Here is a 16,205-nt window from a genome sequence, read left to right on the forward strand (position 1 = left end):
GGCTCTGCAAAACAAATCGCTTTAGCCTGCAGCAATTGTTTCCTGTGCTCCACTGAAATGAAACCCCAGTTTAAAAATGGACAGGGGACCTGAAAGTGTAACATGTTATTTCAGAGCATGGCTATGCTTTATGCTACCTGAATGTGTATACTCATGTGTAGGGGTATATCCCTGAATGTGTATACTCATGTGTAGGGGTATATCCATGAATGACGATTCGGAGAATTGGACACTGCCCGTATGTAATTTTCCTATCATGTTAGGAATTTTCTAAACATCCCTTATAAAACACATCCAGTCCACACCAGAATGTGAGGACCTATAGTGATGCTATTGATTGTGCTCTTGCTTACAGGGTCAGGCTTTGCTGCAAAGACTGCAGGGGCTGAAGAAGAAGGGAATCAATTTGAAGATAGCTAGTGGAATGATCAACTCTGTAGAGCTCAAGAGCCTCTCTCGTCTGAGTGAGTCATGTTGTAACCCATATCAACAGAGTTACAGCTACATTTACTTTCCATATACAGTAGTAGTCAAAAGTTTGGACAAACCAACTCATTCCAGGATTTTTCTTTATTTTGTCTACAACAATCAGTTGTGCTGTGACAAGGTAGGGGGTATACAGAAGATAGCCCTATTTGGTAAAATACCAAGTTCATATTATGGCAAGAACAGCTCAAATAAGCAAAGAGAAATGACAATCCATCATTACTTTAAGGCATTAAAAGGTCAGTCAATCCAAAAAATGTCAAGAACTTTTAAAGTTTCAAGTGCAGTCCCAAAAACCATCAAGCGCTGATGATAAAACTTGCTCTCATGAGGCCCGCCACAGGAAAGGAAGACCCAGAGTTACCTCTGCTGCAGAGGATAAGTTCATTAGAGTTACCAACCTCAGAAAGTGCAGCCCAAATAAATGCTCCAGGCTGTGTAAAGGCTTTTCGAACCAAGAAGGAGAGTGAGGGAGTGCTGCATCAGATGACCTGGCCTCCACAATCACCCGATGTAACGGTTTTCTTCTGGTGAAAGAGAGGCGGACCAAAATGCGTGACGGTTATTCATGTTTAATTTATAAAGACACTATACATGAATAAACGAACAGAAACAATAAACGTGCGAAAACATAAACAGCCCTATCTGGTGCAAACACAGAGACAGGAACAATCACCCACCAACACACAGTGAAACCCAGGCTACCTAAATATGGTTCCCAATCAGAGACAATGACTAACACCTGCCTCTGATTGAGAACCATATCAGGCCAGACAAAGCAATAGACAAACAAGACATCCAACATAGAATGCCCACTCAGATCACACCCTGACCAACCAAAACATAGAAACATACAAAGCAAACTATGGTCAGGGTGTGACACCCGACCTCAACTCAAATGAGATGGTTTTGGATGACTTGGACCGCAGCATGAAGGAAAAGCATTCAACACGTGCTTAGCATATGTGGGAACTCCTTCAAGACTGTTGGAAAAGCATTCCATGCAAAGCTGGTTGAGAGAATCACAAGACTGTGCAAAACTGTTATCAAGGCAAAGGGTGGCTATTTTGAAGAATATCAAATATCAAATATATTTTGATTTGTTTTACACTTTTTTGGTTACTACATGATTCAAATGTGTTATTTCATAGTTTTGAAGTCTTCACTATTATTCTACAATGTAGAAAATAGTCCAAATAAAGAAAAACCCTTGAATCAGTAGATGTGTCCAAACTTGAACTTGTACTGTATATCGCCACTTTTTATAGAAAATAAATGTGTATATCATTACTATTGATTGTGGAAATTACTTTTATTGCAGCGCATTCATATGGTCTTGACACTTACCTCGAGGAGGGATGTTACATCATGGCTCCCATCTTACACACAATACTAAAATACATCAAATGCTGAGATTTCTATCTCCGTCATTTTCTGTGTCTTTTCCCACCTGTGTAGGTGAGGTGCACTACATTAACATGACGGCCCTGACCAAAGGCTTCCTGCACTCTTCTTTCTGGGTGGTGGACAGGAAGCACATCTACATCGGCAGTGCCACCATGGACTGGCGATCACTGTCCACGGTATCTTAGTATATTCACTGCATTATTTCACCTAGTGTACCTGTGGATATTTCTGTAACATTTTTACCCAATTCAATGAGACCACCTATGAGTACACCTCATCTTGACTTTGTTCCATACCTTGATTACGTAAACCCTTTTACCAACCAATTGTGTACACTGTTTGATTTTTAGTTCTGATATTTGACAGGTATGTTGAGGCCATTGTGTACAGCCATCTTCTCTGGTGATTTGTCCCATGACTCAGCAATAAATATTTATTCAAACACTGCTATTTACCCTAGGAGAACAGCATACATTAATTGGCTCAGGTTGCACAAGCATACTGAATAGGAAACAAATGCAACCTTATAGTTGGCAGAAAACTGAATTAATTGAGTAGGGACAAAAAGGAAATGTGGACATTCTTTCATGTGCTGCTCAAAGCTGGAAAAGTACAACGGTTCATTAAAGTGTGACCCCATTCACTGTACCTAGCCTGTCTATCTTTAGCACTTCTCTGAAATAAACCCTTGCTTGAAAAGGGCATCACTTGAAAAACCCAGTTGTGAGAGGGGATAGGAGAAGCCTGGTGATTGGAAGTGCCTGGAGGACTATTTGCCTTGTCCAGGGCCAGAAGAGGGTAGGAGAGGATGGGAGGGGTCAGGGCTGAAGGGGCTAGATGCACTGAGCTGTGGAGGGGAGACAAGAACAAGGGAGAAGGGTAAATGGAAGTGTGGGGAGTAGGAGGAAGGAGAGGACAGAGTGGAAATGGAAATAAAGGAGAAAGGGGGAAGGGAGAAGAAGAGGAGATGGGTGGAGAAAGGGGGAAGGGAGAAGAAGAGGAGATGGGTGGAGAAAGGGGGAAGGGAAGAAGAGGAGATGGGTGGAGAAAGGGGGAAGGGAGAAGAAGAGGAGATGGGTGGAGAAAGGGGGAAGGGAGAAGAAGATGAGATGGGTGGAGAAAGGGGGAAGGGAGAAGAAGAGGAGATGGGTGGAGAAAGGGAGAAGGGAGAAGAAGGGGAGATGGGTGGAGAAAGGGGGAAGGGAGAAGAGGAGATGGGTGGAGAAAGGGGGAAGGGAGAAGAAGAGGAGATGGGTGGAGAAAGGGGGAAGGGAGAAGAAGAGGAGATGGGTGGAGAAAGGGGGAAGGGAGAAGAGGAGATGGGTGGAGAAAGGGGGAAGGGAGAAGAAGAGGAGATGGGTGGAGAAAGGGGGAAGGGAGAAGAGGAGATGGGTGGAGAAAGGGGGAAGGGAGAAGAAGAGGAGATGGGTGGAGAAAGGGGGAAGGGAGAAGAAGAGGAGATGGGTGGAGAAAGGGGGAAGGGAGAAGAAGAGGAGATGGGTGGAGAAAGGGTAAAGTTGGGTGTGGGTGAAGTTCTGTGGGGCACGTGCTAACATCTTACAACATCTGTGTTGTTGCTTTGTTGTCTCTTAGATGAAAGAACTGGGGATCATCATCTACAACTGTAGTTGTCTGGCACTGGACCTGCACAGGGTATTCAACCTCTACTGGCAGCTGCAGTATAAGGACTTTGTACCGTCCATCTGGTCCAAGAGGCTGAGTGCCCTGTGGAACAAAGATGAAAACCTCCCACTTCTCTTCAACAACACCAAGGCTGATGTCTTTCTCTCTGTGAGTGACATTCTCACCCATGGCTTTACACTTAAGGCTAGGAGTTTGTCCTTACAATATGACCTTATAACAAGGGCCTTGAGTTTTTCCATGTCTGGTTACATAGTCAGGGAAAAACTCATGCCGTTACTAATGTATCAATGTTTGTTTTATCATTCTGAGAGACAAGCTCATCTTTATATTCAATTAATTAATACCGTTCTGAGATTAGGAATTCTGTGGGGTTTTTCTTGCTCGCAATAAGAAATTGCCAATATTTATGGATACTAATTTGCCTGGCGAAGACTTTTCTTGGCTCCAACCTTTTTATTAGTCCTGATATGATGTAAATATTTTCAACGTCCTCCCACAGTTGTAATAACTTTCAAGAGAGGTGACGCTTAAAAGCAATTTCTAATACAGCTCGCTATAACTCATCAGTTCATGTTTTATGTATGCTGACTGGATGAACGATGGCATTGCTTCCAACAGAAACCATGTGGTTGGCTCGCTATAAATCAGGCTTGCCCATCGCTTCATGTCCATTAACATTTCTGAAATGCAGAGGAAGCGTCAATCATTGGCGCTATTGATAACAATCCATGTGAACCGTGATCTGTCATTGTTCTCATCACACACACATTCTGCTTACACACAGAGAGGGGGATGAGACATATCAAGAAATAAATAACATAGAGACAGGATCAGTTCTAGGGAGATACCAGTAAGAGAGAAGGTAACGCTGCTGTTCGAATACTAATGACCTCTTTAGAAATCATAGTTTTTACTCTTAGAGAGGCTGTGACAAAGATATGCTCCAAGAGGTGTGGTGATGATGATGACGACAATGACAATGATTGATTGCATCCACAGTATATAGCCCTGGCATTGACATGAAGACCTCAGTTCTCTACTCTCCACTGATTTTAAGTATCTGTTATCATCTTGTGGCAGAGCTCTCCAGATGTCTTCTGCCCTAAAGACAGGACCAGAGACCTCGACGCCATATCCTATGTGATCCAAAAGGCCAAGAAGTTCATCTACATATCCATTACAGACTACCTGCCTCTCACTAACAGGAATTCTCACAGGTGAGCAATCTGTAACACTGACAGCAACTGATAATCTTATTGTTAGCATTGTATCACATGCCCATTTATACAACACAATGATAACTGATAGAATGAAACTGATAGGATAAAACTGTGTAACTGTGTGTATAATTACCAGTCATTACCAAAGAGATAAGTGTTTGTAACTCTTTGTTACCTGGACAGATACTGGTCAAGTATAGATGGGATGCTTCGGGAGGCCTTGATCCTGAGAAACATCAAAGTGCGTCTGTTAGTAAGCTGCTGGGAGCAGACACACCCCCTGACCTTTAACTTTGTGTGGTCCCTGAAGACCTTGTGTATGGAGCTCCCTAACTGTTCACTGGAGGCTGTGAGTGTGCACCTACAATACATTATTGGACACCACACCCCTACATCCTCATTAACTGGATACAAACTGTATAACATCACTCATCATGCCTTTGTTTTCAGGCACGTCATACCTATATTATAATCTCTACTGTACCTGCAAACCTCATGTGCTGTATATCGTGTAAAACATATTCATCACTACTGCTAAGCCAGTCCTTCTGTGTGTTTTGTGCAGAAGTTCTTCAGCACCAGGGAGCAGAGAGATGGCACGCTACAGGGAATCAACCATAACAGATTCATAGTGACAGACAGTGCTGTGTACATAGGCGAGTTTACTTCCATGAGTTTCAGATGACTAATATGTATTTTTCGAATGAACGAATGATTGATTTGTTTATTCAATTATTGGCCTGTCACTGGTTGGTGGGTTGATTAGTTTGCTTGTGAGGTGGATTGACTCTTTGGCTAGTACTTTTTAATCTACATTTCTGATTAATGCTTTGGCGGGTGTCTGTTGTCCCATAGGGAACTTTGACTGGGTGGGGAATGAGTTTATGTTCAACGCTGGAGCAGGCATGGTGATCAGTCAGGCAGAGGGGCTGAAGGAGAGGAACTCAACGTTGGTGGAACAGGTGAGGGCTGCATTCCAGCGGGACTGGTATTCACGCCACACCATGAGCCTGCAGGCTAACAAGATCCCAGTCTGCAACAAGCACCAGCTCAACCAACTGGCACATCTCAAAATCACTCAACCACCAGAGAGCAGCGGGAGTCAGGAGAGTCCCAATGGCTCCTTCTGACTCCAAAGACATGTGGTGTGTTACAAGACTTTTATGCTTTAAGAGAAAAATAACTATTTGAATGCTGAAATCGGATACAATTTACAACTTGTTTTTAGGTAATATTTGTTTTCTATCACGTCTTCTGTTTATTTCATCCTCTAAGACATGGGCAGGGAACTGATGAAATAAATATATTTTCTATTGATTGCCAAACCTAAATATAGTTAATTGTTTAATCAATTTTTACCAATAATGTCATAATTTATCACAGCCTTTAAAACCCTCTCTGACCAAAACACGGTTGGAGCAGCATGGACAGTAGTGTGGAGATACAGTATATCCTATACAAATCTATACTCCAAGGATGTTTACCTTGTGTCTTCAATATTTGTTTTTAAAGTGCAGAATTCCTCCAGCCTCGACCAAATCAACAGGTGCCATTTGTCACTTGGACAACAGCTTATCAAATGAAGCAAATGGGAAAACAACAGACAACTGCCTGTCTAGATCTCATCTGACTCATAAGCTACTGACATCTTTCAGGTGTTTATTGTTGCAGAGTACAGACAATTATGCCCCATTGGCATCAATCTATTTTGGTATTGCATCTAAAATCCTGTTTTGGTCTCAACTAGACTGTATACTTGATTATGTTTAATATCACCATGCCAGGGGTTGATCTCGGAATCTTAACTCAATTTCCAGGATTATGATACATTAACCAATTTTAAGATGAAAATAAATGTTGCATATTTTATTCTATTCTGTATATTGTCTTTGTTGGAAACACTCAAAAGGGTAGAAATAGATATGTATTCAACTTTTAATAGAACTTTAGGCCTATTGTGTTTGTTACGAATCCCTTTTGGCCCGACAGTCTAGGGGGGATGGTAATGAGACCCGTAACATAACTCATGCAAATTATTATTGTGACAAAGTAAAAGTGTGCACGAAATAACCACGACAACAGAAATCTACCGTCAAACTCTAGGTTTATTTATAAACACACGGTAATGGGGGGGGGGGCAGGAAAAGGGGCTGAGCTGGACCCAAGGAAAGAAACAATAAATATACAAAAACACACCCCTAAGCTAGACTAGCCTACTTTAACAACAGCTAACTAACTAACCAAAAATACAGTGGGTGGTCCGCCCAGTTCTAACTAGTGTATTTAACAAAGTTCACCTACGGGTAGTGTATGCCCATGGGCGACTTGTCTTGGTTTCCCCTTTTCCCACCAGCAAACAAACAAACACCATAACCAAAAACAATACTCACAGGTGATGACAAAGTGCTATGAGGTGCTTATACAAAAGAGAGGTTTAAGACAAAGCGAGAGTGAAACACAGAGACCTACAGACATGGCATTTACAGAGAGATTGAGCTGAGCTGAGCTTTTGAACAAACAAATGATGGGGTTTTTAAACCATGGGGAAGGAACTGTGATAGGTCAGGAAATAGGAGGTGTGTCTTCTGATTGATGATTGATTGTTGACTGATTGGGGAGTGATGATTTTCACCTGTGAGGGGAGAAGGAGAGAAAAGAAACACACACACAGGATACACACACACAGGATAACTGTATCCGTAACAGTGTTGTTTTAACATGATCAAGAAATTGATCTATTACTGAATTTTTCATGAAATTTACATTTCTGTAAAAAGGTATCTTGCTTTCTTGATTATATTGGAAAGTATTGAAAACCACCACTACAGAAACAAAACTTCCCTGGGCTTTACTTAGTTTGTAAATGGATATGCTACCATACCACTGTCATGTGCTGTCATATAATAAACAGAGAAACAGCAACAGAGGTCGATAGCACACTAACATTGGAAGGTGCTGAGCTGCCATTTAAGGTCTAAGGTATTCGTTTGGTCAAGTTACAAGACTAGACAATGATTTTACCTAATGGAATATTGGTAATTGATTCCCAAGTTCTTCATGGATAATTGGGTTTCTTTCTGGTATAACTCAGCTGGATAAAGGTGTCTAACCAGTGGTACAACTGTAGCTCTCTTTGGAAGCAGATGTTGACTTATTTACCAGATATTGAAAAAACAGTTGTTGGAGGGGATCAGATCAATATCATGAATTTTTAAAGACTGCTAGACACCATTTCCAGTTTCCCCTAAAGGACATGTTTTGAAATAAGACCGCATGCATTGCTTAACTTAACACTGACAGAGAAAATAACCACAGAATCTCATCACCCGCATGATACAAGCTTTGCACCTGATCATAAAAGATGATCAACTACAGGAGTTGTTAACATCTGTTTATGATTATGTCACGCCAATGAACACATTCTGTATGTAATAGCCTATCTGTGGTGGTTGATGGGCATTATACTTATATTCATTGTAATGTCTTATATCTGTATTTTCATTGCCTTTTTACAGTAATATAATGGGAGAATAATATAATAATAATAATATATGCCATTTAGCAGACGCTTTTATCCAAAGCGACTTACAGTCATGTGTGGTTACAGACGGTTCTCTTTGCACATATTCTGTTTTCATTGGGGTTCTTTTATATCTGTACCTATTCTGATACAGGAAAAATATTAATAGTAGACTGAAAAAATAACAATGTACTTCCTGAAAATATTTTGTCAGTGTTAACCAGAACATAAATGTAGCATTAACAAACATCTATGATGTACACTGCACTTGTGCCAGACAATGTTCTTAAAATAGTTTAATCTGAGAGTAAATATATGTACAACAATTTAACCTTTAACTATGTCAAAGGCATCTGACTGCTTTTGGTGCAACAGTCCAGAGTGGGCTATTTTGAATATTGTTTAAAGAGTACCTCAATATTGACTGTTTGGGGTGCTCTTTGTCACTTTTTTTTCAGTTATTGCTGACAAATCTTCAGTCACTGTATTACTCTTGATGTAGCAATGCTGGGATTAACATTGACATATTATTTCATTTAACAGACGCTCTTATCCAAAGCGAATTACATTTACTAACCTATACATCGAACCCATTAAGAACAGATCTCTCGCAAACCAAATTTGGGGTGAGTCCCAGATACAATCGATAAACTGCCCCTGACTAACTGTTGCCACCTAGAGTTAGTTTGAGGAAAGGCTATTTCTCTTACCTGCAAACAGGCACAAAAGATGTCTGAAATAATCAATTGTGGATTAGACAGATGTCCTACATTTGATTAGAATTGTCTCTTGTGTTGTTTTCTCAAGATGTTACATTAGATTGGTAAATCCACAGTAGGCCAACATGTCATAGGCTACTACTGACTGGTAAATCTGTTCATTAAATGTATGATTGTAATATTAAAATATTAATTGGAAGGATACCAATGTGGTCAAGGTGACCACAGAGTTCATTCCAAAGCACATTGCATCACATCACAACATTGAAGACGTTAATTTGACTACCGTCTATTACAGTACAATTACTGCCCTCTGGAGGACAATATGTCCCACCAATTGATTATACACTGAGTGTACAAAATATTAAGAACTCCTTCCTAATATTGAGTTGCACACCTCGGCCCCACGAAGCGTTCCACAGGGCTGCTGGGCCATGTTGACTCCAATGCTTCCCACAGTTATGTCAAGTTGGCTGGATGTCCTTTGGGTGGTGGACCATTCTTGATACACACGGGAAACTGTTGTGCGTGAAATACCCAGCAGCGTAACAGTTCTCGACACAAACCGGTGTGCCTGGCACCTACTACCATACCCCATTCAAAGGCACTTAAATATTTTATCTTGCCCATTCAGCCCCTGAATGGTACACATACACAATCCCTGTCTCAATTGTCTCAAGGTTTAAAAATCCTTATTTAACCTGTCTCCTCCCCTTCATCTACACCAATTGAAGTGGATTTAACAAGTGAAATCAATAAGGGATCATAGCTTTAACCTGGATTAACCTGGTCAGTCTGTCACGGAAAGAACAGGTGTTCATAATATTTTGTCCAATCAGTGTACATTACGCTATCTCTGTTTTGCATCTATTTTGCTCAATTTTGGCATACTCACTCCTTGTATGCCCTGCCTTTATGAACTGTATAGTACAATAGACAGAGCCTTCTTTTAAAATGATAGAATTTCAAAATACAAAAGGAATGTATATTTATTGTATAACCTTGTTGATGCCTGTATCTAATTGATACTTTTAATTTGTACTCTTAATAAAAAATGTTCTGACATTGTATTGTGGTTTTATTCAGAGCCTGTACATGTCACTGTCCAGTCCAACCTCAGTGACTATCCATTTCAGATTACTTGTGATTTAAACTGTGGGGGTTTAACCTATGAACTAATTAACCCTATCTCAAGAGTGGGGATGGTGAGGGCTCTCAATCATGAAACTAGGCTAAGTATACTGACTCAATCACCCTATTCAGGCATAGAGGGAGCTCAGTAGCCTCGTAATTAGCAGACTGATTACCGCCAGAGAGGAAGAGGCAAAGTGAGAGGCTCCACTTCCGTCAAAATCTGTCTACACAGAACAAGTGGGCGAGGAGGTCTATGAGAGAGTGCCGGATTTGGTCAACTGAAATTTGTATTGCTAATTTGCTGAGTGAGGGTTATTTGATCGAACAGAAGTTTCGTAATGTTTAGGTTGTTACAAATATACTGATATAAGTGGATGCATGTTAGTCTGAGTACCAGTCTCTTAAGCTAACATTCCACTATTGGTTATTGCTTTGGCACATGACATGGAGTACAGGGAGTGGATTAGTTTAAGAGACTGGTACCCAGTTTAGACGCACGTGGCATCTCGGCAACTATTTTTTATATTTTTTTCAAGAAAAACTATTTTATATCGCAGTTGTTGATTCACACGCATATCTGGCCTCTCATTGGCTAGAATGTTCCGACCTGTTCCCACCTGATCTCACCTCCTCCCACCTGCCTTTTCCGCCTTTGCAACAACGTCTCCCATTGTTAGGATGGACTATCTCATCCATTATATAGAGAATGGTCAGGTTCCCCTGCTCAGACGTTGCATACATCAACCAATGGTTGCGTGCCACGTTATCGACTGACATATTACTATTGCCGTGTTCACATGCAAGTCGGAACTAGGAAACTCTGAAATGTCAGACTTGCTAACTGGTTGCAAGTCGGACATTTACGAGTTTCCTAGTTCTGACTAGCACACAAACACAGCATATAACATGATGTTTCTAGCTGATACTTAAAATACCTATCCAGGTGTTGTAAGATCTGGCATGCGCCAGCAATGCCTGGGCAGAGGAACGCACCCTATCTCTGTTAGAGCTAACTGATATCAATGTAAGTTCAGTGAGCTCAGGCGGCTTGCGAGGCTAGGGGCACTCCCTCTGCTCAGGTAAAGCGACGTCATGCAACAACCAATGGGCGAACTGTGCCGGTTAATGCTGGGTTCATAACTGAAGAAAGTGTCCCAGCGCCCCCCAAAACATTACGCCTCTGACTGAAGTAGAGTCACCGGGTGCGTTCCTTTTCTTAAACCTTGCTGACACCTGACAGATCTTTGCCTGGATAGGTATTTTAAGTATCAGCTAACCACGTTACAGAAATTTTTCAGTCAATGATGTGGCACGCAACCATTGGTTGTTGCATCGCCTCGGCTTATTAGCTGTGGAACGTGCCCACCGCCTGCATTGGCAAAATGGTAGGGATTTGAGCAGTGCTGTAGTTTGTCCAAAGATGGTAAATAATTGAAGATAGTTCACTCAGGCCGATTACCATTTAAAAAAGGTCAGTTCTGGTCTGCTTAACAGCTTAACAGGGAGATTCTCTCATAGACACCAATGCAATAGCAGCAGGGTCTGGTCTGCTTAATTCATTGACTGTAATGTAACCAGAAAAAATGGAGTGGGGTATCTCGCTTCCCCTTCAGTTTCTGGTTGGTCTCAGCATTTATTGTGATATGGCCTCTGCAGAAGTCAGGGCATTCCAACTTCTTGCTTTTCACAGAGCAGAGCTGTTGTGAAGGAAGTTGTCAAGGAAGTGAGTTTCTGTTTATAAAGGACCTACCACCCCCACCTACCATCAACCAATCAAATCAAATCAAATTGCATGTCATATGCGCCAAACACATCAGGTGTAGACCATACCGTGAAATACCTATTACAAGCCCTTAACCAACAACGCAGTTAAGAAAAATAAGAGTTAAGAAAAATATCTACTAAATACTAAAGTAAACTACAGTAAAAAATAAAAGAACAACAATAAAATAACAATAACGAGGCTATATATAGTAGGTATCGGTACTGAGTAAATGTGCAGAGGTACAGGTTAGTTGAGGTAATTGAAGCAATATGTACATGTAGGTAGGGGTAAAGTGACTATGCATTGATAATAAACAGCGAGTAGCAGCAGTGTAAAAAAAGTGTGGGGGGAGTCAATGCAAATATTCCGGGTAGTCATTTGATTAGCTGTTCAGCAGTCTTATGGCTAGGGGGTAGAAGCTGTTAAGAAACCTTTTGCACCTAGATTTGGAGCTCCGGTACCACCTGCTGTGCGGTGGTAGAGAGAACAGTCTCTGACTAGGGTGTCTGGAGTCTTTGGCAATTTTTAGGTCCTTCCTCTGACACCGCCTGGTATAGAGGTCCTGGATGGCAGGAAGCTGTCCCAAGTGATGTACTGGGCCGTACCCACTACCCTCTGTAGCGCCTTGCGGTTGGAGGCTGAGCAGTTGCCATACCAGGTGGTAATGCAACAAGTCAGGATGCTCTCGATGGTGCAGAACTTTTTGAGGATTTGAGGAACCATGCCAAATTTTTTCAGTCTCCTCAGGGGGAATAGGTGTTGTTGTGCCCTCTTCATGACTGTCTTGGGGTGTTTGGACCAGTTTGTTGGTGATGTGGACACCAAGGAAATTGAAGCTCTCAACCTGCTCCACAACAGCGCCGTCAATGTGAATAGGGGTGTGCTCTGCACTTATTTTCCTGTAGTCCATGAACATCTCCTTTGTCTCGAGCACGTTGAGGGAGAGGTTGTTGTCCTGGCACCACAATGCCAGGTCGCTGACCTACTCCCTATAGGCTGTCTCATCGTTGTCGGTGATCAGGCCTACCACCGTTGTGTCTTCGGCAAAGATAATGATGGTGTTGGAGTCGTGCTTGGCCACGCAGTCATGGGGGGACTAAGCATGCATGCACCCCTGAGGGGCCCCGTGTTGAAGATCAGCGTGGCATATGTGTTGTTGCCTACCCTTACCACCTGGGGGTGGTGTGTCAGGAAGTCCAGGATCCAGTTGTAGAGGGAGGTGTTTAGTCCCAGGGTCCTTAGCTTAGCGACGAGCTTTGAGGGCACTATGGTATTGAACGCTGAGCAGTAGTCAATGAACAGAATTCTCATGTCAATGCGGAGCTACATGGAGCCTTCCGCATTGTTACAAAATTTGAGAGAAGCACAGCGATGCAGTACGGAGCTTGGTTTGGCCTCTTCATGCCTCTGGAGGCTCCGCAGTTGCATCACACCCTCCATACGAGCCTCTGACCACATTTGCGGATCAAGCATAAATTGGCTTTTTAATGTAACCTTCTCACCTTAAAGGCTGCACAGTCAATCCAACTTCTGCATTGGCCTTGCAGCATTTACTGTAATATGGCCTCTGCAGAAGTCAGGGCATTCATACTTCTTGTGCTTCTCTGAGCATTGCAGAGCAGTTCTGAAGGAAGTTGTCAAGGAAGTGAGTTTGTGTTTATACAGGAGCTCCCGCCCGCACCTACCGTCAACCAATTGGGGGCCCTCATCATTGGTACACATTTTTAGAGGCACATGGCGATGTGGTACTGAACTCAACTTGGCCTCTGTGTGTCTCCAGAGGCTTCGGAATTGCGTCACACAAACTATACAGCGTCTCCGACCTCATTTTCAGATCAAGCATAAATTGGCCATTTCGTCAAATAGAGTACAGTATGAAAATAGGCAGAAACTGCTTTTCCAATAGAAATCCCCGATCACGCTTGCAGTTGACGTCATGGCGGCGTTGGCTAGCTAAACTCATGCGCGGAAACACGTAATTTGGTCTAACACGGAACCCAAACCGGTTGCGTGTGTGCGCCATCGTGCATAAATTTATTTTGTCCCCACACCAAACGCGATCACGACACGTAGGTTAAAATATCAAAACAAACTCTGAACCAATTACATTCATTTAGGAACAGGTTGAAAAGCATTAAACATTTATGGCAATTTAGCTAGCTTGCACTTGCTAGCTAATTTGTCCTATTTAGCTAGCTTGCTGTTGCTAGCTAGTTTGTCCTGGGATATAAACATTGAGTTGTTATTTTACCTGAAATAACAAAATCCTCTACTCCGACAATTAATCCACACCTAAAACGGTCAACCGAATCGTTTCTAGTCATCTCTCCTCCTTCTAGGCATTTTCTTCTCTTGACTTTATATTGCGATTGGCAACTATCATAAATTAGATGCATTACCGCCACCGACCTCGTTCGTCTTTCAGTCACCCACGTGGGTATAACCAATGAAGAGACGGCAGGTGGGTACCTGCTTCTATAAACCAATGAGGAGATGGGAGAGACAGGACTTGCAGTGCAATCTTTGTCAGAAATAGAACTGACTCGTTGGTGCGCGCGAGCAGTGTGGGTGCAATATTTGAATAATATAGATTTCAAAATGTATTTTGCAACGCATGCGCACGCAACGCGAGCGGTGTAGTCAGCCTGTAAAGGTAGTCTCGCATAAAATTAGACATCTGCGTGCCTTTTACTCCCAAAGGGCGGCGCACAATTGGCCCAGCTTCCTGGTTAGGGTTTGACTGGTGTAGCCCGTCATTGTAAATAAGAATTTGTTCTTAGTTAAATAAAGGTAAAACGTATTTTTTTTAAATAGTCGTCAAATCAAACGCATTCCTTCAATATAACGTTTTTGGCAAATGAAAACGTGTCAGTATATCACTTTCACGAGGTTGGAGTAATAACATGTTCAATTACTTAAGACAATGGCTCAAATCTAGTACGTTCCTTTAGATTTCAAGAAAATGAACAACAAAAGGAATACTTTTTCAACTTCTCTCATTGACTTCCCAAACTCTAGCCTGGTCTGATTGGTCTGCTATGTTGTGCCTCTGGGTTTAGAAACTATGGTTTCATGATTGCTGCCACTTTTCTTACTAGGATTACTACACATGCGCACTAGCACTAAATGTCCAGCAGTATCAAGACCGTACAGTATTTTATTTTTAAAATTCAAAACACAGATCAACAATTTACATTCTTACATCATACAAAACAGAATGCAGGTATTAACGAGAAATGACTGAAACAAACTAACGCTTGTCTTCCTCCTCTTCTGAGGAGGAGTAGGAGAGATCGGACCAATGCGCAGCATGGTACGTGTTCATGATGAATTTATTAAACACAGAACACTAAAACAAAAATAACAAAGCGAATGACACGAAACGAAACAGTCCTGTCTGGTGACATACACAAAGACAGAAGACAATCACCCAAATAAACAATTCTAGTGCAATTGTAATCACACTGAAAAAAATCTTATTGTAATGATTTAGGAAAATGTTATTCTTGTTATTGTTCACTAGGGTTAATGTTTTAATAAAATAGTTGAATTCAATCATAAATGTGTAATTTTGGCATAGAATTTTTGTTTGTGTATGACATGACGTATTTGGCAACAATAATTAATAAATCACAATAATTTCAGTGGTCTTGTTATCATTGCAAAAGTAACATATTATATCTTTCATGTCAAAAACATAGGCCGTGTTCATAATGGTAAAGAAGTATTTTGCAAGGTTTTCCCAAAATTCTGACACAAATTTACATTCAAAGAACAAGTGAGACAGATTCTCACCTTCCTTTTCACAGAAAACACAGATATCATCAATTGCTACAAATTTGGATATCACAGAATTACATGCATATATCTTAACTTAACTTTGTTTGGTATACAATATTTGTAAGGCCTTAACCATGCATTTTCCAGACAATGTCAGGAATAAGCCTGTTCCAGAAAAACTTTCCTCTCTGTGTGAGTTGGTTTTTTGAATGAAGAATTCGTCTTATATATTTATTTCAACAAGATTTCTGGATAAACTTTGTGATCATTACCAAAGCTAAGATTAGATCACTGGGAATGGCTTTGGCCATAGAAATAAACTCTCTGAAAGGTATTGGAAACTCTTTCAATGTTATAAATTGTTCATATGTGGGAATATTACCCTTGTTGTCAAAAACATCAAGAACAAAGTCAATATTCCTCTTATGCCAGCTGGGGTAGAACAATGACTTATTCCTTACAGTTATGTCTGAATTATTCCACAAAAGAGCTTTATGTGGGGAAAAATTGTGCAGGAAATATATTTTCCA

The 16,205-nt window shown here is 41.3% G+C and overlaps 1 protein-coding gene across 1 annotated transcript in view; it reads left to right on the top strand.

The window, feature by feature from the left end:
* The window catches only part of LOC124037251 (inactive phospholipase D5-like), a 117,501-nt gene extending 110,660 nt beyond the window's left edge, over nt 1-6,841 (top strand). The window contains exons 4-10 of the mRNA XM_046351930.1: nt 356-464; nt 1,945-2,069; nt 3,487-3,684; nt 4,618-4,754; nt 4,941-5,106; nt 5,323-5,413; nt 5,613-6,841. Of these exons, the coding sequence (XP_046207886.1) occupies nt 356-464; nt 1,945-2,069; nt 3,487-3,684; nt 4,618-4,754; nt 4,941-5,106; nt 5,323-5,413; nt 5,613-5,887 (1,101 nt within the window). The 3' untranslated portion in view covers nt 5,888-6,841. The remainder of the gene's footprint in view (nt 1-355; nt 465-1,944; nt 2,070-3,486; nt 3,685-4,617; nt 4,755-4,940; nt 5,107-5,322; nt 5,414-5,612) is intronic.
* The last annotated feature ends 9,364 nt before the right edge of the window (nt 6,842-16,205 follow it).

This window comes from Oncorhynchus gorbuscha, linkage group LG06, assembly GCF_021184085.1.
Source record: "Oncorhynchus gorbuscha isolate QuinsamMale2020 ecotype Even-year linkage group LG06, OgorEven_v1.0, whole genome shotgun sequence".
In the NCBI taxonomy this organism is placed as follows: Eukaryota; Metazoa; Chordata; class Actinopteri; order Salmoniformes; family Salmonidae; genus Oncorhynchus; species Oncorhynchus gorbuscha.